General features: G+C 41.1%; 1 protein-coding gene across 6 annotated transcripts in view; it reads right to left on the bottom strand.

The window, feature by feature from the left end:
- Nucleotides 1-4301: 4301 nt before the first annotated feature.
- The window catches only part of qkia (QKI, KH domain containing, RNA binding a), a 92404-nt gene continuing 71095 nt past the window's right edge, over nt 4302-25610 (bottom strand). Inside the window, exons 5-8 of one of the 6 annotated variants that reach the window (XM_061795152.1) lie at nt 15528-15615; nt 13280-13579; nt 10597-10671; nt 4302-7264 (exon numbers count right to left, since the gene is read on the bottom strand). In XM_061795152.1, the coding sequence (XP_061651136.1) occupies nt 7248-7264; nt 10597-10671; nt 13280-13579; nt 15528-15615 (480 nt within the window). In that variant the 3' untranslated portion in view covers nt 4302-7247. Of the gene's footprint in view, nt 7265-9196; nt 10672-13138; nt 13580-15527; nt 15616-25610 lie in introns of those variants that run through there. The other 5 variants (XM_061795151.1, XM_061795150.1, XM_061795147.1 and 2 more) reach the window with 5 other exon arrangements.

Here is a 25610-nt window from a genome sequence, read left to right as displayed (position 1 = left end):
AACAGTGACTGGACGGAAACCTTTAACATTCAAGGTCAAAGTTCTGCAAAAGAAATACCATATTTCCTCCAATAGCGGCATTTATTTGTAGAAACAAACATGCTGCCCAACATAAAGTTTAAATCCACCTCTTTTGTTTGTTTATTGACAACAGTACTGCACTGTGGCATGAGTTTCCGCCACAGGGTGTCCGGGTTCTCCCTTAGAGATAGGGTGAGAAGCTCAGTCATCCGGGAGGATCTCAGAGTAGAGCCGCTGCTCCTCCACACCGAGTGGAGCCAGATGAGATGACTGGGGCATCTGATTCGCATGCCTCCCTGGTGAGGTGTTCAGGGCACGTCCCACCGGGAGGAGACCCCGGGGACGACCCAGAACACGCTGGAGAGACTACATCCTTCGGCTGGCCTGGGAATGCCTCGGGATCCCCTCCGAAAGAGCCGGAGGAAGTGGCTGGGGAGAGGGAAGTCTGGGCGTTCCCGCTAAACCGACTGACCCCGCGACCCGACCTCGGATAAGCGGTAGAAAATGGATGGATGGATGGAGTACTGCACTGTGGCATGTTTTTTGGTCAATTTTCTATGACAATTTACACACTGTGCGTCGATGAAGCTACACTGTTTACTGAGTTCAGTGTCCAGCCTACACACCATGTGTTGGGAAATTGGGGGGTTGGGTGATGTTTCCCGTCAAAGGCCCAAAATTTGGGGTTATTGCCTCACCTATTGTACTTTTTCTTTTTTTGGTAATGAGAAAATAAAGAGGCCAACTATGTCTGCCCCACAGTTGTGGGGTTCAGGGTTCGAATCACAGCTCCTGTGTCGAGTTTGGAGTTTCTCTCCATGCTTGCCTGGGTTTTCTGCGGGTACTCCGGCTTCCTCCCGCATTCCAAATACATGCATGCATACATTGTGCCCTGCCATTGGCTGATGAAATATTTCAGGGTGTACTCCACTTCTTGCCCAGAGTCAGCTGATAGAGACTCCAGCTCATTCTGGACCCTAATTAGAACAAAGGTTATAAAAAATGGATGGACTGCAGGAACAAAAGGTGTTAGCTAGTTAATAGTGGTCAAGCCACTATTTGAGGAAATATGGCATTTAAAAAAACAGTAGCAGGTTCGTGCTTACTGCCACAAATCCAGTTCTTAATAATTCACTTAATTTTGCAGATGTTATACATGTAATCCCTGTTGTGCGCTTGAGGAGGACAAACTAAGCAATCTTTTTTTTTTTTTTGTCGTGAGGATTTAACCCAAAAAGTAAAATGAGGTAACAAAATCTGTAGGCGTCCCTGGCAATGATAATAAGGATTAATAATGAAGTTAATCTTTTCCCGTGTGACTCGGTGACAATACGTAGAGTGGTGGAGGAGGAGGAGGAAGAATTAAAAAGCTAGGGATGACACAGCAGTAGAATGACACACTGGCAGTGTTTGAGACAAAAAAGAAAGAACAAAAAAACTTCCACTGAACAATAAATACAAGCTGGAATCCATAGTGGGATTTTACAATGGAAGAAAAAAAAAAATGGTCGTTTTGTTCCCAAAGTACTTCATATACTGGCACATTGGTTGAAAGCTGGGATTGGGGAACCTACAGCCTACATTTATAATGTATATTTGTCTATAAAGAGTTTTTATCTTCAGGAGTCATTTCTGGTCAAGCTCTGACCTCGTAGAGCTGAATCATTTAGCACTTTGGCTTTCATGGTGATTCAAACCTGCTGCCATGCTCTGCCAACACGCAATGGCAAAAACTCAATTTCATCCATCTGTCGAGTATATGCGGCTGAAATTTGGTAGCAATGGGACAAAGTTCTCTAGAGCAAAATTGTCTTGGAAGGACTGCTGGAAATGGCCAAAATGACCCTACAATGGTCCCTTCGAAACCACATCGCTGACTTCTAGTGTCTTTTAGGGCATGGGTTCTTGAGACTTCTTTTTCTGGGTCGACTCATGATAGACACGTTGACCAACTTGCACGTTCCGAAGGGAAAGTGGCTTTAGGGGCCACTGGTCTGAATCATGTGGATCCCGACCACCACCTGAACTGAGTTATTACAGTTAACACAAACTCAAATTCTTCACAATTTAGCTTCGTCCCTCTGTCTAGTATACGTGATTCAAATTTGGTAGCAATCTGACTAAATCTTTAATGTAAATCCGTCCTTGAAGGACCCAGGAAATGGCCAAAATGACCCGGAAATGGTCACTTGAAAGCAAATTGGTACTCCTTCTGTCTTTTCAAGTATTGGTTTTTGAGACGTTTTTTCTGTGTTGACTCATGATAAACATGCCTACCAAATTGAATGTTCCTTAGGAAAACTGGATCCAGGGGCTTAATTTCCCAAAATTCCAAAGAACGCGAGGCTCCCTAAAGGTATTAGCTCTTCTTTCAAGAATGCGAATGATGCAAAGTGTTCAACGGACAGAAAACAGCTGCAACGCCGGCATAACAAAACTCCTTTTTAATAGTTTCAACACCGATGACGAGCTGTTCTGCTATGTGAAAATAAATTCTTTGGAGATGACTGTTTCAGGTTCGGGGCTATGCGGTGTTTGAGAGTTTTAGAACAGAGAGAGTTACTAGCGAGCTAGTCACTGTCTTGCCGCCTCCGCAGGATTGTGTGAGACACAGAAGGACAAAAAACCCCCCCCAAAAAAACCCCCACAAAAACAAAAAAACAAGAGTGGTCTCGAGTAGAGAGACAGCAGCGGTGCTGTTGGCAAGGGCAAAGGTATGAAGAGTGTCAGCAGATTTCACGTTTCAGCACAGAGGTGAGAAAATGCGTGAGCAGGAATGAGGGACGCTTATCAACTCGTGCACTTTCCAGTTAGATGGCATTGCTGTCTTGGTGAGTGAAACCTGTTCTCATGGCAATTTAGTAGGATTTCTTTTGGATTACAAATTTCCCCATGCGTAATAATGGAAACGCAACAAAAAGCGATACTGTACCTTCACTTACGACTGCCCCAACATGTAGCCAATGAAATAAAACTTTTAAGTCAAGGTGCCACTGTATCATGAAATCAGTCTCAACTTTGGCCATTCTAAAACTTGGAATCACTGTCTAATGCATTGAGTAGTTAAATAAAATAAAATAAGGTTAAACAGGGAGATCTGAAATAAAACATGGAGAATCCTTAGAGGAATGCTTCTTTTGCTGTTGTGTTAAATCTTTTGGGGTCATTTTTAACATTTTACCTATTCATCAATGAGGATGACCGTGTCAATAATGTTTGGCAAAGAACATTTTTTGGTCGAGTTAAGTGTCAAAATACATAAGTCTACTGTATATACAATTAACCTTTAGAAATAGTGACAGTTAACAAAAAAAAACTACATAAACATTACCATCGATGAGGTCCTCTTCGTCATTACCATTTCCCCCTCATCATTAATCATATGTATATTGTACCATATCCGACAAATATTTTGGTACAGTTATATCTCAAAGACGTTATACAATGAATTGCTAGACATTGTAAAACTTGACCGATGAAATACGCATCAAGCTTGCCCTCTGGTTCTAGTAACTGTATATGACAACATCATGAAAGGGATTCTTTTTCCGCTGGTGTGTTAGGGATGCTTGTTTGACTTTCGGACTATATTATTAAAAAAATTCAAAATAATAATTCATCACCACATCCTTGCTGGATTTATTTCTGTGTATTCGATTCTTGTGTGTTGAATTCAAAGTTATAGTAAAGCGCTTGCATTCCGAGGGTCAACTTCACAACTAATTTCCTCTCGTCTTGCCTATTTTACCCCCCCTAAATTCAGGATTTGGGCTGATTACAGTATATTAACAACTGTGTGGTAGGGTAACAAAAAACATTTGTCGCACATATTTTAGGTCAAATTCCGAAACGCTTTGTTGTTTAACTTTGTATATTTTGCTTCTTCTTGGAATTTGAGTTTGACTTTCCTGTAATTCTAACCTTCCTCTTGTCTCGCCTAATTTATTTTTCTCGGATTGGCGAATCTTGAGTTTTGCACCAAATGACGCTTTTTTGCAGTTGGATTCTGAATTGTCCAACCAGCAAAGGATTCAAAGTGTGGCGCTTTCGGGGCAAAATATAGCATGGGGTCGAAAACAGTCCAGATCATAAAGTAACATTATATCGTTTCATAAAATTTCCTACAAAAAATTCATGAGAACACGTCAGTGTGTGTGCACGTGTGTGTAGCGTCCATGAGTCACCAGTTGTAATTAATTCTGTTAGTCCATGAACCAGACCGAGTCAATACATTCATGAGACTTGGTTAAAAACACAAGACAAAAATATCAGCGCATTAGTAAAATTCTTACTAAGAATGTTTTATTAAAATAAATGCCAAGAGGTTAATAAGGAGAAAAAAAATAATAGCATACACCATGTAAAACTAAATGGCAAGCATGTAAAAATACTTATGACAAGAGAAACTAATAAAAGTAGCTCATGAGTTAAACAAGCTGGGCATGAAAAGAAAATATAACACTTCCCGATTTGTAAAAGTGAAGGGGGGGTGCAGAAGGGAGGGGAGTAGGGTGGGGGCGGGGTCATAAAAAAAGCACTCAGAAACATGATTAATATACAGTACATATAAAATGAGATTAGAAAAATACATTATAAACCTGTAACAATGGCTGTTAATTACATTATCATACATGTATAGTAGGCAGGCCAGAGAGAGTATGTTTTGTTTTGTTTTTTTCCCAAGCTTTTCACCACCTGAATGTAGCACGTAACATTGCAGAGGGACTTCTCATAATACTGTCAAATGCTGTACAGCCATCTCCACTTATATTGCATTTCTTTTTCCCCCCTAAATAATAATATAAGAGTAACAATAATAAGAGTAACACTGAAAACAAAAGAAGAATTTTCATTGACCTTTTCGGCATGATGAGAAAGCCATGAACGAAATCGCTAAATAGCTGTTTCGTCCTTCTTTTATTGTTGTCAAATCGCAGTTGGTTAAACAAATGCTGCTGAACTTGAACTTATCATAAATGTATTTTTCTCAGCTCATGATGCATACTGCTGCATTGCTACTATATCGACAGCGCCGTTTTGTTCTATAGAAAGTTATGGCGCGCACACAAAAAAAAAGGCAAGAAAATACAAATAAAATTATTCCGATTCTGAAAAATCAAGGAGATCAAAGCCTGCTCGCACAGCAGAGTAAAGGGCCATCGAGTAAAAACAAAATCTCAGGAAGACCAAAAAAAAAAAAAAAAAAAACATGGCACATATTTAGCTGAGTCAGCTAATTAGGGTTGCATAGAGTTAACGCGGGCTACCGACGCCACGCCACGCTCCGCGCCATCTTGGGTGGGTGCTGGAATTTTTTTGAGATGTTTTATTTAATTTTTTTAAACGGAACACTTTTCGGAAAAAAACTAAAACCACTCTCGATAAGGCACTTTGTTTTTATTTGAATCCTTCCTTTATTTTTTTTCTTTTAAACACGCCTTTCCAGTCAAATCCAGGCCAACAGCACTTCCTCACCCACTTGTTTTTTTTTTGTTTTATTGTCTTTTTTTTTAAATCAGATTCTGTATCTGCAAAGTATCAAAAGCTAAAATTGACAAAAATAGATAAAATTTTTTCCTCTACTCCAGCACCCTGTACTGTAAAATTATCAATTATTTTTGTTCGCTGCTGTATTTATTTATATATGTAATGGTGTTATATACATTTGTGTGTGTGTGTGTGTATATATATATATATATATATATATATATATATATATATATATATATATATATAAAAAGACGCATGTATAAAGCAATTTGAACAGGCAGGCATGGCTTTCACATCCTATTTTTTTTGTTCTTGAGAGAGTTCAACGAAAGCGCTCAGAAGGTATGCGAGAGATGTGACACATTGTGGATGCGCTTTCACGTTGGCGTGACACAAAATGGCCAACTGTTGAATAAAAAAAAATAAAATAGGCGGGGAGAGGCCCTTCATTCCTATGAAAATCCAAGGAGTCGTTTTAGTGTTTTTTTTCCCTCCTCTGGAATGAAAAACAAAGGTAAAATAAAGTCAAAATGCTAACTGACTGGCTTTGAAGGCAGGCACCACAAACTCAAACCTTCCAAACTTTTTAAAACAGCCGTCTGTGTGAGGCAGATGCATAATGGCAGATACTGTATATCATCATAATAGTAGTAATACATCATCAGAAAAACCTTTGGCTAAATATGCACACATAATACTTTTTTTTTTGTTTTTCTTTTTGATCACAGCTCAGTGAACTCATTGAGATCTAGTTTGTTCTAAATGCATCAGGCACTGTATTGTGGCTGCAGTGTGGATGGCAAAAGCCCCCTAAACACCCGCCTTTCAATGTAGCATTTCAAGAAATACAACCATTTAAAAACAAAAACAATAAAATCAAAAACAAAAAAGCACACGCGCATACGTAAACCCTTCATCCCAATTTACGCCCATCCCCGCCTTAGGTTTAGTAGCCTGCTTCTTTCTGCGTCAATTTAGTAAAACAAAACAAAAAAGTGTGAACAGAAGAAACAAAAAACAGAAATTGTAACCCAAAAAAAAAAAAAAAAAACCCCAACAAAAACAAAAGCGCATTGTTTGCAATCCTTACAGCCATGCGGTTTTAAAACAAATCAAGACAGAAAAGCTGTTTGTTGGGCTGGGCCAGGGTAAAAGGGCAGCACACCCAGAATGTGTCATAATTACAAATCATGATGACAAATTAAACAAAGTTAAGGTGAGTGTTTATGTTCTCGTTCCTTCTGTTTCTTTTTCTTTGGGGTGGGTGAGTACTGGGGAAACCACCCCACCGACTATTTTTCTTCTTCTTCGAGGGGCATTGTCATTCTAAAATCAAATGTTTAGTGTCCACGTGTGACATAAAATAGTGGGGTGGGTGGGCCGGTGGGTTCTCTGGTTGGCATCTTATTGCTATTTAACATCAGTGCACATGTATGATTTAACACCATAAATATCCCACCTGCGATGTATGACTGGTGAAGAAAAAGAAAGAGAAAGAATGGGAACGGAACTCAATGAACAGAAGAAAAATGAGTAGTATACAACTTTATGTCGGTGAAGTTTTTGTTCGTTTTTGTTGACGTGTTAGGGTTGGCGCCTCCCTTCTCTTTCTTTCTCTCTCTTTAGTCACTGGGTGAGAGAGGCTAGCGAAAGGCAAATTACCAGTTAACTGATCAGCAGGCAGGCTGGGGGCGGCTCGTCATTGGGTGAAGAGTTCAGAGGTCAGAAGGTTCATGTTAGTTGCCGGTGGCGGCTATAGGTGGTTAGGAACAAAAACAAAAACAAACAGAAAAAACAAAGATAGAAGGGTATTAGTGTCAGCAGGAAGAGACTGGAATGACATCATTTTGAACAATAAAAATGAATGCAATCTCTGATGTGTGGACCCCCTCCCCACTCCCCCCCCACAGCCTCAACCCCATAAGCAGCGGTTGGTTGTATTTAGCGCCCAATGCCCCGCAAAACCAAAACATAGAAGCAAAAGAGATGGACAGACAAACAGAAAATAAACATCTAGTGTATGAGGCCATGTCCACACGCAAACGGGAAAATTGGCATGTGTCATTTCAAATGTGCGCCTTGAAAACGTGTTAATTCTGATTAATAACGTCACAATGAAAGAAGCGACACTGCACTGCGTGGCCAGCTGTTCGTTTTGAAGACAGAAAATGCCCGATGGAGGGATGGAGGAAGATTGTGTTGCACACCAATAAGGCATTTCATGTCAACCATCTCGCAGCGAGCACAGAAACCAGCGCTAACGTTAGCGTCAAGCGTTCAGAGGATGAGCAAGGCTAGTTTGTCTCAATAACTGGCTGAAAGGAGAGACGAGAGACTTAGACTGAACAAAAATATAAATGCAGCAATTTTGTTTTTGCTACCATTCTATGTACACAAAATGGCATTTTTCTCTCAAATATTGTTCACAAATCTGTCTAAATCTTTGTTAGCAAGCACTTCTCCTTTGCAGAGATAATCCTGATTAGACAGCGTGAACATTGCACAGGTGTGCCTTAGGCTGCCCACAATAAAAGGCCACTCTAAAATGTGCAGTTTTACTTTTTCGGGCGGGTTCCCGAAAACCAGCCAGTATCTGGTGTGACCACCATTTGCCTCGTGCAGTGCAACACACCTCATTCACATAGAGGTGATCAGGTTGTGTTGGTCCACTGCTCTTCAATGGCTTTGCAAAGTAGATATAGAATAGTGTATAATACTTAATTTAAGCTAAATTACGTGCCAATAGAACAGGAACATTTAACTTTCTTGTAAGAAGTAAACATAGCAAGCCTCAACCCCCCCTCGATGTCTTAAAACTAGTCTATTTATACTACTTCCACCTACAGAATTATGGCATTGCATTTTTTAAGCTTAGTCATAACCAGTTTAAAAAAATAAAAAGTTATAATAGCTTACTATGATTTTTAAGGGGGAAAAAATGCTTGAAGCAAGTCAAATGCTCCGACACAAAATCTGCCTGGTGAGAACAAATATCTTGGGAGACAAACAAGAGGCATATTTGGCCTTGATTTGAAACATTTCATCTTCATGTTCTCAAAATATCTGTGGACATGTGGACATGGCCTCAGTATATTGTTTTTGTTTTGTTTTGTGTGATTAGTGGAGTAATAAACTAAGGTTACGAGACTAGTGTTAAAAGTGCAATAAAAGCCAATCGACCTTTTATCCGATTTGTTCTTTTCCTCTTTATTTAGCAGTATACTTTTATATAATATAAATATACACAAGAAACATAAATACATTTTGATATAAAAAAATGTTCCAATATAAAATGACAGTACCTCGTGTACAGGTGAAATATTAACATTATATCTCACGGTACACTGGAGGGAATGCAAGCGACCTAAAGCTATAGGGCGTCTGTGTGACTTGTACTTCTGTAGAAAAATAAATTCCTCCCCCAAAAATAAAAAGCTCATATTTCAGAGGAGCATGGCTACATTGCTCTCTGGGACGCAGTAAGGAATTACTTCCTTTGCTCCTAGTGAGGCCCGGAGATGCATTTTAGGTGCCAATCTCCCAATCAGAGGAATGTCTCATATCATTGCTTGCAAAGTACAACCTGTACTGGCTTCACAGCTGCATGAACCAAAAGCTGCTACGATCACTTTTTGCCTGAGCTTTGAAATATACACAGTGCACATATCATTTAGTAAAGGGCTCATTTGCAATATAAAGGCATTTTTAATAGGGCTGAACAATCAAGTCACATTTCCTCATACGAGTCATTGTTTACGTGCTTCAGTACGTGCTGATGTTTTGGTTAGCAACCGAGCTTGGAAAATTTGTGTGAGAATTGATCTAGTAACTGCTATGTGGTGTACTACGTAGGCAGGAGACATCCTGAGAAGGGACAAAAAAAAAGGCATCTGCAGAGGGCGAAGGTGCTCATGACGAGCGGGGCCTTTGTATGTATAAATACATTTTCACAAGAATATATGCAGTATTTTCATAAGATCTATAACATACATATATTTTTCTCTAGAAATAGTGCTACTCAAATAAAATTACAATAAAATGTAAATTAAAAAACATACATACAGTGTGTGTATATATATATATATATATATACACACACACACACACACACACACATTGACCCATTTATCAAGCCAAACTTGAATTTAAAATAAAATTAAAGCACTATTAAGACGGGGAAAAGGCAAGCTGGGCGGAACGAATACCCTACAATGGCCGTGCACAACACTGTGGAGAGTCCACACGTCAGTCAGGTGCAACGCTAATTATTGAAGAGGTACGATGTAAACCTTGGTGGGTGCTCCCATTTGGATTAGCAACGGAGTAAAAAGAACGGCTATTTATTGTCCATGTGTAAACAAGAGTCAATGAACTCGGATTGAAAACGCTACGGTAAAGGTAGGCCGTGGAGGCAATTATAGGAGGAGTCTATTTAGAGCAGTGATTCCAACCTTTATGGAGCCAAGGCACAATTGAAAAATCTCACGGCACACCAACAAACAAAAATGTCGTTAAAAGTGGATACATGAATTACTGTATGTACGTCCTGCCATCTAATAGAAGAGCAGTTATTTGTTCTGTCTGTCACCATGCCTCACTGGCATAAATAGGTAAACAAAGATACATTCTTTCTTGTAAATAAATAATTTTTTGAGGAATTAAGTAAAATTTGATATTTTCCCACAGCACACCTGAAGAGAACACATGGCACACTAATGTGCCCGACACACTGGTTGGGAATCACTGATTTAGAGTGAGCGGTCATTTTTTTTTATGAATAAAATATTTTTGAGACAGGGCGTCACTAGTTGAGGAAATGTATCTGTCTGATTTAGCCATCTTAAAAATGTCTTGTGTTTTTGCACGAGCTCTTTGTAAGCTAAGTACTGAATGTAAACAAAACGTGCACGCCACAACGCACCATGTAGCTGGTGTGTGGACATATATGGGTGCGGAGGGGGGGAGGGAGAGAAAAAAAAACATATACAATAATACAGACAATACAATAGAGATTCCCAACTAAGGCATCATCATCAATGAAATGCATCAATTGATAGCAGAGTGTTGCTAAGAGACTAAACTGACCTCTGTCAGCGGTCACAATCCTTTGGTAAGGATGGACCCGCGTGTCATGCCGTCTCACTTTAGTAGCCATTGCACCTAGATTGTAACAGGTCCACAAGGTTAGAAACCATTCACTTTCAAAATTCACATTATTCATTTAACCGTTAGCATAATGTTGGGATAATACAACAATACACCGGATAATAGCACATATGCACATCACACAGCTTGCACAGAAAATACAGTAGAACAAAAATACACCTATTTTGAGATAGTATTCAAATATGCATAAGTTAAGTCATTAAATTCCACAGTGCTCAGAATTCTTGAGGGGAACCCCCTCCCCCTAAAAAAAAAAAACAGGGGTAGGTGAGGGGTAATGGCTGCCAGGCTGTCTGGGGAAAATAATGTGATTCTTCCCGTGGGGTCCGGAGAGGGGATTTGGAGAATTTTGTCTCCTTATTTTCAGAGGTGGGCAAATCCAATACAGCTCTGATGGTAATTGAATAGCGCCAGACGCCACCTGCCTCTTGCCGCATGCATTCATTCCTATGCCGCCATTTTCTCGCGAGCCAATCAGCCCAACTGGGGGCTGTTTCTTCCTGTGCCTCGTCTAACAAACAATGTTTGTGAGGCGCTTTATGCTCAAATACAGTGGAAACTCTTAAGGCGTACTATTAGTAATTCAACGATTTTTGATACAAATGCATGCAAAACTTTGGATTCTGACCATTTTGTTTTTACTTTGTCCTTATATGGATTTTTTTTCATTTAAAAAAGATGGACCAACATCTTGGATGATGTCACAGGAGATGCCACCATATCACGAGACCTCAGCTGGTGGCTGGTGCTGCTTCTTCAGGTAACAACAATTTAAAAGAACCTAATGTCTGCATGTGAACAATAAATTTTACATCAAGCAAAACTTTGACGTCACGCAAGACATCGGCATGCATCACTTAACCTCAGCTCAGAAAGCGTCAAAGGATATGGTCCAGATTGCTTTTTCTGTTTTTTTTTTTGTTCTTTTTGAAAAGCTTCACAAATAATAGCTTCACAAGACCTCAGTTCAGTGAGCATACAAGGTTCTACACCAGTGTTTTGCTTTTTATTTGTCTTTTTGGCAACACAAAATATGTTTATCTGTAAGCCATTTATTCTTAGGGGTATTGTAGGAGGGGTTTGAAATGATAAATTGTTTTGGGATCATAGTTTCTGGTATATTTTCAGTTTGAACTACTGATATAGGCAAGTAAATATTTTGGAGGGCGCGTCAATCCGTCGCATTTTCTTGCTATGCGCAGCGGGGATCTGTCAGATTACTGTACTTGTGTATGGAAGTTAATTTTTTACCCATTAGAAAATTGGTTTCGAACTTCCAACAAATTAGGTTGACCACCATCCCTGAAGCAATTGAGTTGAACTTGAGAGCTTCCACTGTATTACAAAATGTAACGCATGCAGGGCTTAAAACACACACAAAAGGCAGGGTGTGTGTGTGTAAAGAAATTAAGTGTGGTGAGTACTGGCAAATATCTTTGCGGCCACCTACACGACTCTGAAGCGCCAGATGGCCTTGTATTTCCCTGCTGTCCAGGAAGCCAATGGCGGCAAGATAAAGTAGTGGCAGGAGGCGGGCACATGGAAATGTGTGAGAAAGGCAGTGAGCGCCTTCCACAGGGTCCCCGTTTTGCTGAAGGCACCGATCGATAGAGTGAGTAAATAAAATGCACTAAGTCGGTGTAACCCTGCACGTTAAAAGAGAGAGATGCTGCACGTGACTACCAGAGGCTGGCGCAGCATGCACAGGTTAGCTAACATCACGCTCTCACAACATCACAAGTGTGTCAAATTAAAGCAAGGAAAAAAAAAAAAAAAAAGACTGGGGATTTGTCATAAGGTTTTTGTTAGCATTCGGTGTTGTGATTATTTAACGGATGCTCACTTGTCTCTGGTCAGTTAAAAGCACCAAAGAGAATGCATGTAATATATAGGCCCTCGTAGTGAACTGGACTACCAGCACTGAATCGAGGGGAAGCTCTGGGATTCACGCAAACCCCAGGTTCACCAGGGGTGAAGCTGAGACAACAAAGGAAGGCAGAGGGAGAAAAAGAAAATAAAGGACGACTGGAGGAATTTAATGAACATCCCCAGTGGGAGTGACAGAGGGACTATCTGCAGGCATCAAGGCCTGCCTGCAGCACAGAAAAATCATTTCAGAAGCTGCAGAAATCCGAAGGGATCTACTGCCAAACTGAATATGCCTCCAGGCCAGTGCATGAAAGGGTTAGAGAGCGAACTGCGTGTACGCGAGCTTGTTTCTGTCGGGCTGCCTCATTTCAGACTCTGCTGAGTCCACCTGTGTAAACCTTGCAGAGTCGAGGCAGTGTGTACCTGGAAGCGTGGAGAGAAATTTAACTGTAAAGTAACCTGCTAGTCAAGAGGCTAGCCATTCCCCTCTCCTTCATGTTTAATCAAAATATCCACATTAGCCACAGAGCTTCACCACATTCATCCACCCTGACAGTGTGTTTCGTTCCTCAGGTGGACACCACATATTTACCTTTCAAAAAGTCCTGACTGTGGCTCATGGAAGCAGTGTCCAGCACCCCGAGACCAGGGTAAAACAAGCTGCCCTCCTGTCCGGGCTGGCCAAAGTGGGCCGTCGTACCTGCCGTAGTCATGCTCCCCCAGGCTCGCTTACCTAGAACCCCACTGTGCTCGATGGGGTACTCCAGCAGGGAGGTGGGTGCCAGGGCGTACGGGTAATCGTAAGGGGTGGTGTAGATGAGCCCGGCGTCCGGCGTGGGCGGCACCAGAGTGGGGGTGCCATTGGGCAGCATGGCGGCCATCTGAGTGGGCCGGATGAGGTTCATGATAGGGGCCCCGGCAGGAGTCTGGGGCCGGAGCGCCTGGGGCGGCAACACCTGACCTGTGGGTGTCGCTATGAGGCGGGGTCCCTGAGCGGCCGCTGCCGCCGCTGCAAGAGAGAACGCAAGGGTGGCTGCCATAAGCGAAGAGAGCGAAGGACAGAAGTGGAAAGAAGACAGAGGACAAGAGGTCAAGCCAAGTGGCGTTGATGGTTATCACAGGTGAACAGTGAAGAGTGAAAATACAAAAGGAGGAAAAAAAGAGAGTTGGCAGGTAGAGAGGGGGGGAGGGGGTGGGGGGCAAAAGGTAAAATTAGTCCATGCAATGATCATGGTGGTGAACCACAAAGCAAAAAACAATAAAAAAAAAAAAAAAAAAAAAACACCCTCATACTAAAACAAGCTTGCCGTCATCCCAAAGCAAAGCATAAAATTACCTTGGCAGCAGCTCAAACATTTACTGGAAATGGCACAAGGAGTGACGTGAACAACAACCATTTGAATTGGTAACTTCGCAGAGGTGACACACCAACACCACAAGGACTGATAATTACGTATAAACTCTTGGGGATTGATTGAATGTTCACCGCCGGGGGTGTCAAACTCATTTTTTTGCACGGACCGCATTGTAGTTATGGTCAAAGGGCCAATTATGGCTGTGAACCATATAAAAGTATTGCCTCATCATGTACACAACAAATTAATTGATAACTATTTTGGAAATGTGAAGTCATATTTAATAATAATTAGTTCAACTATTGCTCAATTTATTTTAAAAAGGGGTTTGGTAATATCCACTTGCAATATGTCAACATTAATAAAAGTGAAGACAATTTACAATTTTGCTCCAGATTTTTGTGAGAAACGAAGAAAACGCACATGATTTGCTTTAGCAAGCCACATAAAATTATGTGGCCGCCTGGATCTGTGCTCTACACAGTTCATTTTAGCGCTGGCGTGTTGAATTGGGATGCACCCAACCCTATACATGCAATCACATAATGACCACTGAAACATTTTTATACATTTGACACATACAAACACCAAATGCCATACAAAGTCTGAATTTGTATGTCAAATTTGGCTGGAGTTAATTGGTGCATCCCTAATAAAATGCTAAGAATCGTCACATTTTGCAAGTTTCTGTGTGCTACATCGCATAAGCGTCCCACAGACAAGTCAATCGAACGATACAGATTGCGTCTGTGTTACTACTAACGACGGGGAAATGAATCGATTCATTGCTCGTTCTGTCAATTCTGTGAAATTGGTTGTTGACTAATCGTGACTTAAAGCAATTGAGGCAAAAACATGTTGGCTGTGACCAGCAGAGATGCTGTTGATTAGTCTCAACTAGTAGTAGGAAGTTGAGCTATGTCCACGCAGCAAGGAAGGAGAAGTTCAGAACATTCAGTGTTTGATTATCCCATCCCATTAAAAGTGATATTTAAAAAAATAACAACTGATTGAAGGAAATTCAGTAAAAGTTCCCTAATTACAGTATAATTTTTTATCCATCCAAACATTTGGTTAAATTTAACACTGAAATTATTTGAACAGAGGTTGCGATCACAGTGACAATGAACACAATCAAAGCTGAATGCCAAGTGCACATTTTCGTTGTTAGACTGGTTATTTGATCTATGGATGCTTCTTCCTTGAGCAGATGTCTGAACTAGATGTCAACATGCAGAGCTTGAGCAAAGTGAGCTCCAGCGGTGTGCTGCAAAGTTAAGAGCAAGTGGATACCAAGCAACCGTGGCTGGAGGAAGAGGATGGATGTAGAAAGGATGGATTGATGGGAAAGTAACATGGAGGACAAAATGGAGGTTCTCCTACTACTCGTGGTGGAGTAGGTAAACAAATTATTTGGTCAGCTTGAAAGGTGTGTGCTCGTGGATACATATATGATGAAACAGCCCATCGGACTAAACACTGATTACATGGTGGTAAACACTGTTAATTAATAAGAAGTCAATTGCGTTAATGGTCTTAATTAAATGTGTAGCATGCAGTTAAAAATATGTGTCCTATAATGAAATGTGCTATGTACGTTAGTGGTGTTAATCGTAGTTCACTTACGCGCTTTGATGTTGTTGTCTCGGTATGTCCCGTTGAGAATGGCCAACTCCATCAGCTGGATCTTCTTCAAATTGTCTTCGCCCTCCGCCTAAGGAAAAAGCACATATCAATCAATACCCGTCGACTATAACACATCATCGATTCACTGACTGTTAGGAATTCTGTCAGTTCTTCCTAGTTTGCCGTCTAAATAAGAACAACATGGCGTCAGCTCTTGGGAAGCTGAGGTACCCTGACGCAGACCTCCACTTTGGCAAAACATCATTCGGCTCATGGTAACACTGATGTCAAAACAGGAGTTCAGAACAGTCAGAGACTCACCCATACCATTAAAAAAAGAGCAATTAATTGATTAAGAATGATTTGGTACTGATTGTTGATTCGTGTTGTTTTTGATAAGAAAATGTGGCAAAATGGAGTGCACTGCTTGGCTTCAACCAGCAGAGGTCTTGTTGATTCAGCCTCAACTAGTTCACCATCTAAAGAACAACAAAATGAAGTCAGCTCAGAAGGTTCAATGCTCAGAGATTCTCCTACACCATTAAAAATGTTCCAAAAAAACAAAACAAAAGATGTATTAAAATCAGCAACTTTCCCCACAGTCCTTCAAAGAAATTTTGTCAAACACTTATTCCTGTAACACGGCAATTTCAGCAGAGGCTACATTGCAGGCAAAGCAAAACATTTACCATAGCAACAATTTTACCAGCTTGCATGTGTGGGGGTGGTGTTTTTATAAAAAAAAAAAAAGAAAGAAGAAAAGCTAGCCGATGTCACCTATTCTCAAGAATAGGATTGATGAAATGAAATGAAGATGGGTTAAATGTTGCGTGCTTTGTACTGTAGTGAAAATGCCAAGAAAGGCATCAAATTGTATAAATGCATATTCATATCCGCATATCAGAAGGATAATTGCAGGCATTTTCTTGACTCCCCTGTGTGCAATCAAATGCGCAATAACCAGCCTGGCAAACGTCATCCCCGTCAATTAATATTTGGATAAATAAATACAAAAGTGGCAGCCACTTTCATTACGGCTAAATTAGGCGGCCCAAATTATTCACAGAAAGAAATTAAGAAATTAAGATAGCGCCCCCCTCCTCCATCCCTGAAAGATCCCACGCACACCGCCTGTTCCCCCATCAAAACTCAATTTCCCCTCAAGCTGCTGTACAGTACTCAATAACCGTGTTGACACACAAGGCTCAGGCAGGTAGTACATCTTCATTTAAGCAGGGGTCAGGGTAAATTACTCGCCAAAATGGAGGGTGTGGTGGCACTTGGCTGACCCCTGGGGTGATGTATTGATACATCGTGACTTCTTTAACAAATGCGTCATCGTTTAAACTTCTTTAAAAGGGAGGCAATAAGCGAGAAAGCATAAACAGTCAAGAGTAATCATCATTTAATCCCACATCTAAATGCAATTGCATGCTGTGAAACTGGTGTGAGTGAATGCATTCATGACTGTGCTTATTCATTTGCATGTAAAAACATCACGTGCCGTCGCAGTAACACTCTTGACGTGAAAGAAGCGGAGACAAGCAAGCAGACTTAATTCTTGGACTCGCTAACACTTGGGCAACAGTCTGCTGCTCTAGTGAGGCGCCGATAAGGAAAGATGGGGAATAAAAGGAGGAGGGTGAAGAGTTAAGCTTTCCCCTGAGACTCCTCTTGAATGCAGCAACACTGAGTGTGAGCAAGTGAGTGTGTGCAAGGTTAAGAAAGAGGAAAAAGTGACATGTTGGTCTCTCGACTAAATATAAGGGAGTGAGTAGTCACAGTTGTGTGTGTGTGTGTGTGTGTTTAGTGGAGCAGCACTTCCAATTAACAAGACAAGAAAGTTCCAGTACAGACGACGACTCACTCATTACCCATTTCGTTCCCCAAGGGCTACAACTTTTTAAATTCTGCAACACTTTTCCCTTTAAAGGTAAAGCGAACAACAGGAAACATACATTAGCAGCATACATTAGTTGAATTTAATTACGATCGAACGCATCACAAAGTGGAGGCATGCGTGTCAGTTTTAAATGTGGATGGCAAAAAAGTTGGCACTGGATTAATCAAAAATAAGGGGTGTACCGGGCGGCACGGTGACCGACTGGTTAGAGCGTCAGCCTCACAGTTCTGAGGACCCTGGTTCAATCCCCGGCCCAACCTGTGTGGAATTTGCATGTTCTCCCCGTGCCTGCGTGGGTTTTCTCCGGGCACTCCGGTTTCCTCCCACATCCCAAAAACATGCATTAATTGGAGACTCTAAATTGCCCGTAGGCATGACTGTGAGTGCGAATAGTTGTTTGTTTCTATGTGCCCTGCGATTGGCTGGCAACCAGTTCAGGGCCTCCTGCCCGATGACAGCTGGGATAGGCTCCAGCACGCCCGCGACCCTAGTGAGGAGAAGCGGCTCAGAAAATGGATGGATGGAACCCTAACCCTAACCGGTTCAAACTGAAATAATAGGTATTGGACAGATAAACCTAGGCTCAGGCTATGTACTTTCCAGTTGAGAACACAAAACAGGCCGCAATAGAAAGAACAAACACATGTAATCGGTTTTACAATAAATATGCAGAAATAATTCAAACAAACTGGTACAAACTTTTCTACGAGGTGTGTCAGAAAACCTCCAGGACTGACTACAAAAGTCATATTTCAAACTCAAACTACATGTTTTCCCCTTCAACGTGATGATGATCAACTAGCACGTCTACAAAGAGATCTTGCGGCGTTTGCTTCATTCAGCACACGAGAAGAGGCAAGAGTCATCTCAGGACAACTGGTGTTTGCTTCATCATGAAAACGCGCCTGCTCACAATACCCTGAGCATCCAACATTTCCTGGATGAGAAGAACATCACCATGCTGGAGCAACCACCCTACTCAACCTCCCTACTCACAAGACCTGGCTCCATGTGATTTTTTCCTCTTTCCCGGGGTCATCCAGGAGATCTGTTTTGAAGACGTGGACATCAAGAAGGCTGTGACGACAGAGTTGCGGAGGAGTACATGAAGGCGTGGCAGAGATGGCTGGGACAGGGTGTTACTCCAGGGGGATAACTTCGGAGGGGAAACCTCGTAGTTTTGGTTTGAAATATATGTTTTGTCAAACCAGTCATGGAACTTTCTGTGGTTTCCTTCGTTTTCCTTGTATAGACATCACTCATGGTACAGTATCAATACACCAGCATCAAGTATCAATACCACTGCTGTCTAGGGACGGTGGATCGTCTCCCGAGAGCCAAATATAATCTTGCCCAGGGCGCCACATGGGCCATTCTGGCCATTCATAACCTTTAACCATTGTATGTTGGTACAGTCATAAACCTATAGAGTTAATCGTACCAAATAGGCATGTACAATTGATGCCAACATGGACATAGTGCCAGCTACAGTATGTTTCCTAGTTATCAGCATTCTACTCAGAGACTAAGAGGTGGTGTTTTACATGCATTGTTGACAATAATAAACACAGCGGAGTAATTGAACAAGGATCAGGTCATTTGCTAACAAAGTAAACCCTCAATGAAGAGCACCCCAGCCCACCAAAGAATCATTACTAATTACTTTTTGTAACCCTTGAAGTGCACATATTAATTAACAAGCCCAAACAACCGCAGCCTAGAACACCTGGAAGACTGCAAAGTAGACACCATTTAATCAAAATTCATTATCTTTGCACAACCTCGAAGACTAAACCACAAATTATAGCAGCTGCTTTTATGTCTCTTTTAAGATGTATGCGAGTGTTTAAGCGAGCTCAGTGACAGGCTGCAGCTTTGAATCAACTCACGCTGGGATATGGATGTTTGGACTGCTAGTATATGTGTGGTGTTAAACGGGCACAGATGAAAACAAGGGTGGCACCATTTGCTCTACTTTGCATAGGTGACTCCTGACACTTAATAGAAGCGTGTCTAGGATAAGGCGGGTTTCCTGCTGCATGTACACCCAGAGCAATGCTGCTGATTGAAGCCCATCCTCACACAAAGGCAAGTTTGTTAGTTAAATCCCCCAACCACCTTCTTTCTTTCTTTTCTTTTTTTAAACATAATTTGACCCATTCACCACTGCAACATTCACATACCTCTTAAAAATGGTCTTTTCAGCGGTATTCCTTGAAAGCTCGGTGAGTACACCTGGGAATGTAAATCTTTCAGTTTGCTCGAGACAAGAAAGATGACAGCTCGGCAATGTCTGCAGACATCGACTGTAAGATGTGAGTGAAAAGCACAGAGATAATACCAGCATGGACTGTTGGGAGCGGAGTTGGATCGTTTTAAATCATGTTGCGAATGCTTCCCGACCACAGATGCCGCTTGGATCAATGTTTGATGAACGCCATCAGGGAGCACAGTTTAACACTTTAATCTTGCCACAATTAAGAGACTCCTCGCCGTAGATTCACCAGCTATAAAACATTAATGCAAAAAGGAGTGTGTGTCTGTAATGATCTGCAAGTGGGAATGCCCAAGAGAGCAGTAATGAATAGCAGCTAGCGAGACAGACAGATTAGAGGAGGAAGTTTTCCTTTCGTATTCCTTACATGCACACATGTATGCATGTATAAGCAACCCTCTCTCTTCCCTCTCCTGTCCATCACTGGAAAAAAACACCACTCAATAAAGCTGCTCTATCCACGAGAATCAGATTCAATCAATGAGGCCTATTTGTGCGATCAGCAGAGCGGTAAAAGCTATCAGGGAGGAGGAGCAAGACACACGGAGGAGGAAGAGGAGAGGGAAGAGGAAACTGAAGGTAGACAGCAGTGTGATCAGATAAAGTAGGTTAGCAATGTCCCACTGCCTTCCTGACAACCTTGCAATGAGGTCACACCATGCATGCTAAATTGTCATTGTGACTCCTTCGCACTTGTGTTTTTTGGACATACTTGGCAAATAAAGATGATTCTGATTCTGAAAGATACCTTTGTTTGAATCAATCAAAAAAAAAACTATAGCAGACAAATTGAGCTTATCGTCGTGGTCTGATGACAACCATGTGTGTCACCTTTATTACAAAGTGATAGCTATTATTACAACGACTTGGCACCAGAAACATTCATCTCTTTCTTCATAGCATTATGTTGGTACGTGGACTTGTCTGGAATGTTCAGAGGGGCTCAGGTTTAGGAGTAACGAGACTATTTCACACAGAGATCCTGAAAAGCTGCCACATCAGAGCTTGGCATTTATCCGTCTTTGCCTTTTATACAAAACCTGGCGAAAAGCAATATTGACGCAACGGTGTGCTTCCCACAGCAATCAGATAATTACATGATGTCTGATTTGATTTCCGGTTGCCCTTGCAAACAAGCCCGATTCCGCCTGTGTTAAGGGCATGACACAACAGCCGAAGGTGGACTATTTACCCTTTTTTCAATTGCCCTGTCATTGTTCATACATAACACTCCAAGGAAAATGTGCAATTGGCTTTTGTCTTTAAAGCCTTGAGTCATCTTTGTTAAAGTAAATTGGGGGGAGTATGTGTTTTGAAGGACCGTTTGGGCATCCAATGGAGATGCTTACAAAAAAAACATAACACTATACATAATACACAATGACCAAGATTTTCATTAGTTGTTTAGCTAATTAATTTTAACAGTACATGCATGAGAACATTGAGAATCTCAACAGTACAAGGTTTCACTAGACAGCAACAGTACGTCGTTGTCAAATAACTACACGACAGAAATACTAACCCCTTTACCTCTCAGTAAACATTCTGAATATTTGCCAGTATGTCAGTAACGTTTTGATTTTGTCAGGAACTCAGCCAATCGATTCAATGCAACTGTTACACAAATGTAACAGTTGGATAGTGTAGCAACAGGCCTAAGACAATACCCTACACATCAGAATAACGATAGAAATGATAGATGGTTATATATCGTATGGTAGATGTTTTTATGTTACGTTACAATATACTGTATATTGTGATATCATACAGCTCTAGGCCCAAGTGAACTTGGTGTGCAAAATTTCCTCTCCCGAACATTTTCGACTTAGCCGTACCAGTGAAACATACGGCAAAATACAGCGAAATCGGAACAAAATGGAACAGATTGCTGGCTGTCTTTTGAGTGTTTATAGAGTTGCAGTCTCTTTCGCGACAGGAGACCAAGGGTCCAAGGGGGTGTTATTTTTTTAATTATACAACCGAAACAACAGTTCTATACGGCAGCACATCTTGGAGAGATTAAATAACGGGTGTGGAGAGAAATGCCTTGGCTGGAGTAGAAAAACAGTGAGAAAGTGAAAATGATGGAGGAGACAATGCAGGAGGAGAGTGATACCTGAAGAGAGTACAAGACAGCGCAGTGAAAACCAATTTGTCTGCTCCCTCGTGGTCTGACACTGGCGGAGGCTTGCTTTCCGTCACTGGCCTTGCTGCCAGTCACTGCCAATCCACACACACTTGACTGCATGCACGTAATCTTGGGCCTTAGCAGGGACAGGGTCAGCCTCTCCAAACCGGGACAATTACCTTAGAGGTAAACACAGCCTGCCCCGTGTGCCTCCTGGGATGCAGAGTGAGGTGGAATATGGGAATGTGTGGGGAGGGATGGTTCTACAGGAGGGAGGAGTGGATGACTTCATGTGCTGCTGATGGGTGGAACCGGTAGCGATAACAGCTGTTCCCCCCACCACCCCAACCCACCCACAAACACTCACACACCCCTGTTTCCCATTTCGATTTGGTCTCTTCCCAAACTAACATCTGGAGGAAAATGATTACTCCCATCACGCTGCCAAGACGACTAATCAACAATTCTACATTCCACAGGAAAAGTGGCATGCTAAAGGGGGAAGGAAGAAATGAGCACTTGTAATGGGCCTCAAAACATCTCAACACCAAAATAAACAAAACGACGAGGCTAATCAATTTGAGGCGGCTCAAGAAAACTCGCAGGATGTCTCGTGGTAGAAACAAAAACTGGAAGTGTCTAACAAACCAGACCCCTATTTTTTTTTTAATTATTATTAAACTTTCACTGAAACCAAAGTACAAATACAGTGGAATAACATAAAAAAAGACTGGTATTATGTAATCAATGAGGGTCCTCTATTTACGAGGGAGTTTCATTTCAACGTCAGCAATGTAACCCGAATTTGGCACATTATAGTCTATTACAAACCTACGCTAATGCAGGAGTAAAATCATAATTTTAGTAGGGCTGAACGATTTGGGAAAATAATCTAATTATGATTATCTTCCTCAAAATTGCGATTGTAATTTAATATGCAGTTATTTTTTCCAGGTCTTCTCGTATTTTTCAACAAACAAACAAATAAATCTGCATTAAAATAAACAATAACAGATTTATTATAAATTGTTCTTATAGGTTAGGCCAGAGTTTGACAACATGCAGCTCCAGGGGCACATGTGACTTTCACTCGAGTATTTAATTTAAATATGCTTTTACTTGAGTTTGTTCATTTTTCAAATGTAATTCTAAATTTGAAGATTATGGTGATCTTGTTATATAAAAATAAAAACATTTCATTTGCTTTCACTGCTGATGAGTTTGCCTATGCCTAATATGTGATCTTGTGGTAGAATTGTCCAACATCGGCGACAAATATACGTATATGGGAGCACTGTCCAAATCCGAATTCGAATCAATATGGTTTATTTAACATGTTTTAACATGGCCAACCTTTCATGTTTCATGAAACATGATATGTAAACGTGGACTGCACTTCTTAAACACTGAACTGATGCATTTTGACTGACCACCGCTCGAGTAGCGCTTACACTGAGTTTTTAACCTTGCCAGGCGCAAAACGTCAAACACAATAGATATTCGCCTCAATGTCGCTACCCACACCTAGCATGGTAGTGTGTGGCAGGCTTCAGAGGTTTTGACGCTTTGATGTTTAGTGGAGGCCCGCACTTCTCTTGCAAAGCTGTGAGCTGGATTGAATCATATCTGCATGACTGAACACAATCTGTATCAGTTAACAACTGCAGATCAGAGTCTCTTAGGCTAAACTCTGGAGTCCCTCAGGGATCAATATTAGGCCCCCTTTTATTTAGTCTTTATATCAACGATTTGCCCACTGTTTGTTCTGAAGCAGAGTGGGTAATGTATGCAGACGACACGGTTTTCTTTGTTCATGGTCGCTCCAAAGATACCGTTGCTGCTAAACTCACTAATACAATGTCCTGTGTCACAACTTGGTTGCAGGAGTGCTGTCTACAGCTAAACGTTTCTAAAACTGTAGGCATGTATTTCACTAAAACAAATAGAGATCACTGTGACCCCGACATAAAAATGCAAATTGTCAGCCAATACAAATATCTTGGGTTAATAAGAGATTCACAGCTTTCCTTTAAAGCCCATATTGACAAATTGTGTAAAAATATCAAATTAAACCTCGCAAATTTTCATGCAATTTGAAATGAAATGTCAACTGAAGCCGCAAAAATGTACTTGCATTCAATGATTCTTAGTCACTTTAACTATTGCATAACCAGTTGGTCCTAGGCTGGTCAGAATGCAAAAAAAACATTGGAAGTTTTGTACAAACAAGTAATTAAAGTGATGGATAAAAAACCAAGGCACTATCATCACTGTGCAATTTTTAAAAAATACAGTCGTTTAAACTGGGACAGTTTAAATTTGATTTATAAAGTACTGCATGATTTGGCTCCAGCTCCTCTGGCTGAGTTCATCAGCCAAAGAAACAGCTCTGAGCGTGTCACTCGAGGCCCTGTCAGAGGTGACTGTCTCATTCCTCTGCGCAGGAGCACTTTCAGTAAGTCAGCCTGGTCAGTGAGGAGCGCTGGTGAGTGGAACTCAGTACCTGAGGAGCTTAAACTGCTTAGAACATACAAGGCCTTCACAAAAAAACTGAAAATGTGGTTAGTTAACACCTATAGCTGCCAAAACTAAAAGACAAGTATGTTATGATGTTTTTTTGTTGTTATGATCAAATGATTTATGGTTTTAATCTCTCTTAATAGTAGGGTAAGTCTTTGATTATGTATCCTGTATTATATTGTCTTGTAGATGTATTTTACGGCTTTTTTACATCATGGCCAGGGGACTACAGATGAAAACTAGCCTTCTGGCTAATTCTGGCTTTTCTAACCATGTGTATTTCATGTGTTTTATGAAATTGCATTATCCCCTTTCAAATAAACTGATTAATAATAATAATGGATGTAGCTCAGCTTCCATTTGTTGATACCATGCTGTACTTCTTTAGACAGCAAACTTGTTGAGTGAGCGCCTATTCCTTGCAGTCAAGTAGTGCACTACGAATTGCCTCCATGGCTTCAAGACAAATTAAACATCCAATTCCAAACAATCCACAAAATTCTTAATCAATGAATCTATTATGTTAAAATCAAGTGCTTTACTTACACTGCATTCCAAATGATATTGTTCTCTGATTTTTGTAAATGGTTGATACAAATGGCAGATATTGTGCAAATGTCATTTGCATAATAATTAGGAACCCAGTGTATATTACCTCGCATTTAACCATTGACATCAACAAATGAATGGCTTAGGGGTGGCTACCAGCAGCTGGGGGATTACAGTCTTGTTCAAGGACATTTTCACACACAATTACCACACAGATTAACAGACAACATGCTTTATCTCATCACACCGACACATTTCTATTACACTAAATGTACCCTTCAAGAGTCAGTGCAAGAATATGCCTTTTAAGGCCAAGAAAATTGACTGAATTGCTCTCCCAAAAGTCACCGCAATCTTGGGCAACTCTTGGCCGTGACTTCCTTCAAATCGTCACAACGTTCCCTGGCAAAGCCTCTTTATTTCCCCTTCGCACCTTTTGCTCGCTTCCTCAGTCCGAGACAGCTCTGTTAGCGACGAGTCATGCTAAACCGCCAACACCCTCGCTCATTAGCATAGACGCAAACCTGACTCCAGTCAGATTATTACAAACACTTTGTGGCTGCTCCTCCCCATTACAGTCAATCAAATGGCTTAGTGAAGTACTGTTGAAATTCAGGAGTTAGCTCTCATGGTAATACTTTAGTTCCTGCTAAATTACAAAGCTTACGAGGTCCAAGGCATTTAGCAAAATATCTGTCTGATGCAGAA

Source organism: Phyllopteryx taeniolatus, chromosome 13 (assembly GCF_024500385.1).
Source record: "Phyllopteryx taeniolatus isolate TA_2022b chromosome 13, UOR_Ptae_1.2, whole genome shotgun sequence".
Lineage (NCBI taxonomy): Eukaryota > Metazoa > Chordata > Actinopteri > Syngnathiformes > Syngnathidae > Phyllopteryx > Phyllopteryx taeniolatus.
This window is presented reverse-complemented; position numbering and strand designations above follow the sequence as displayed.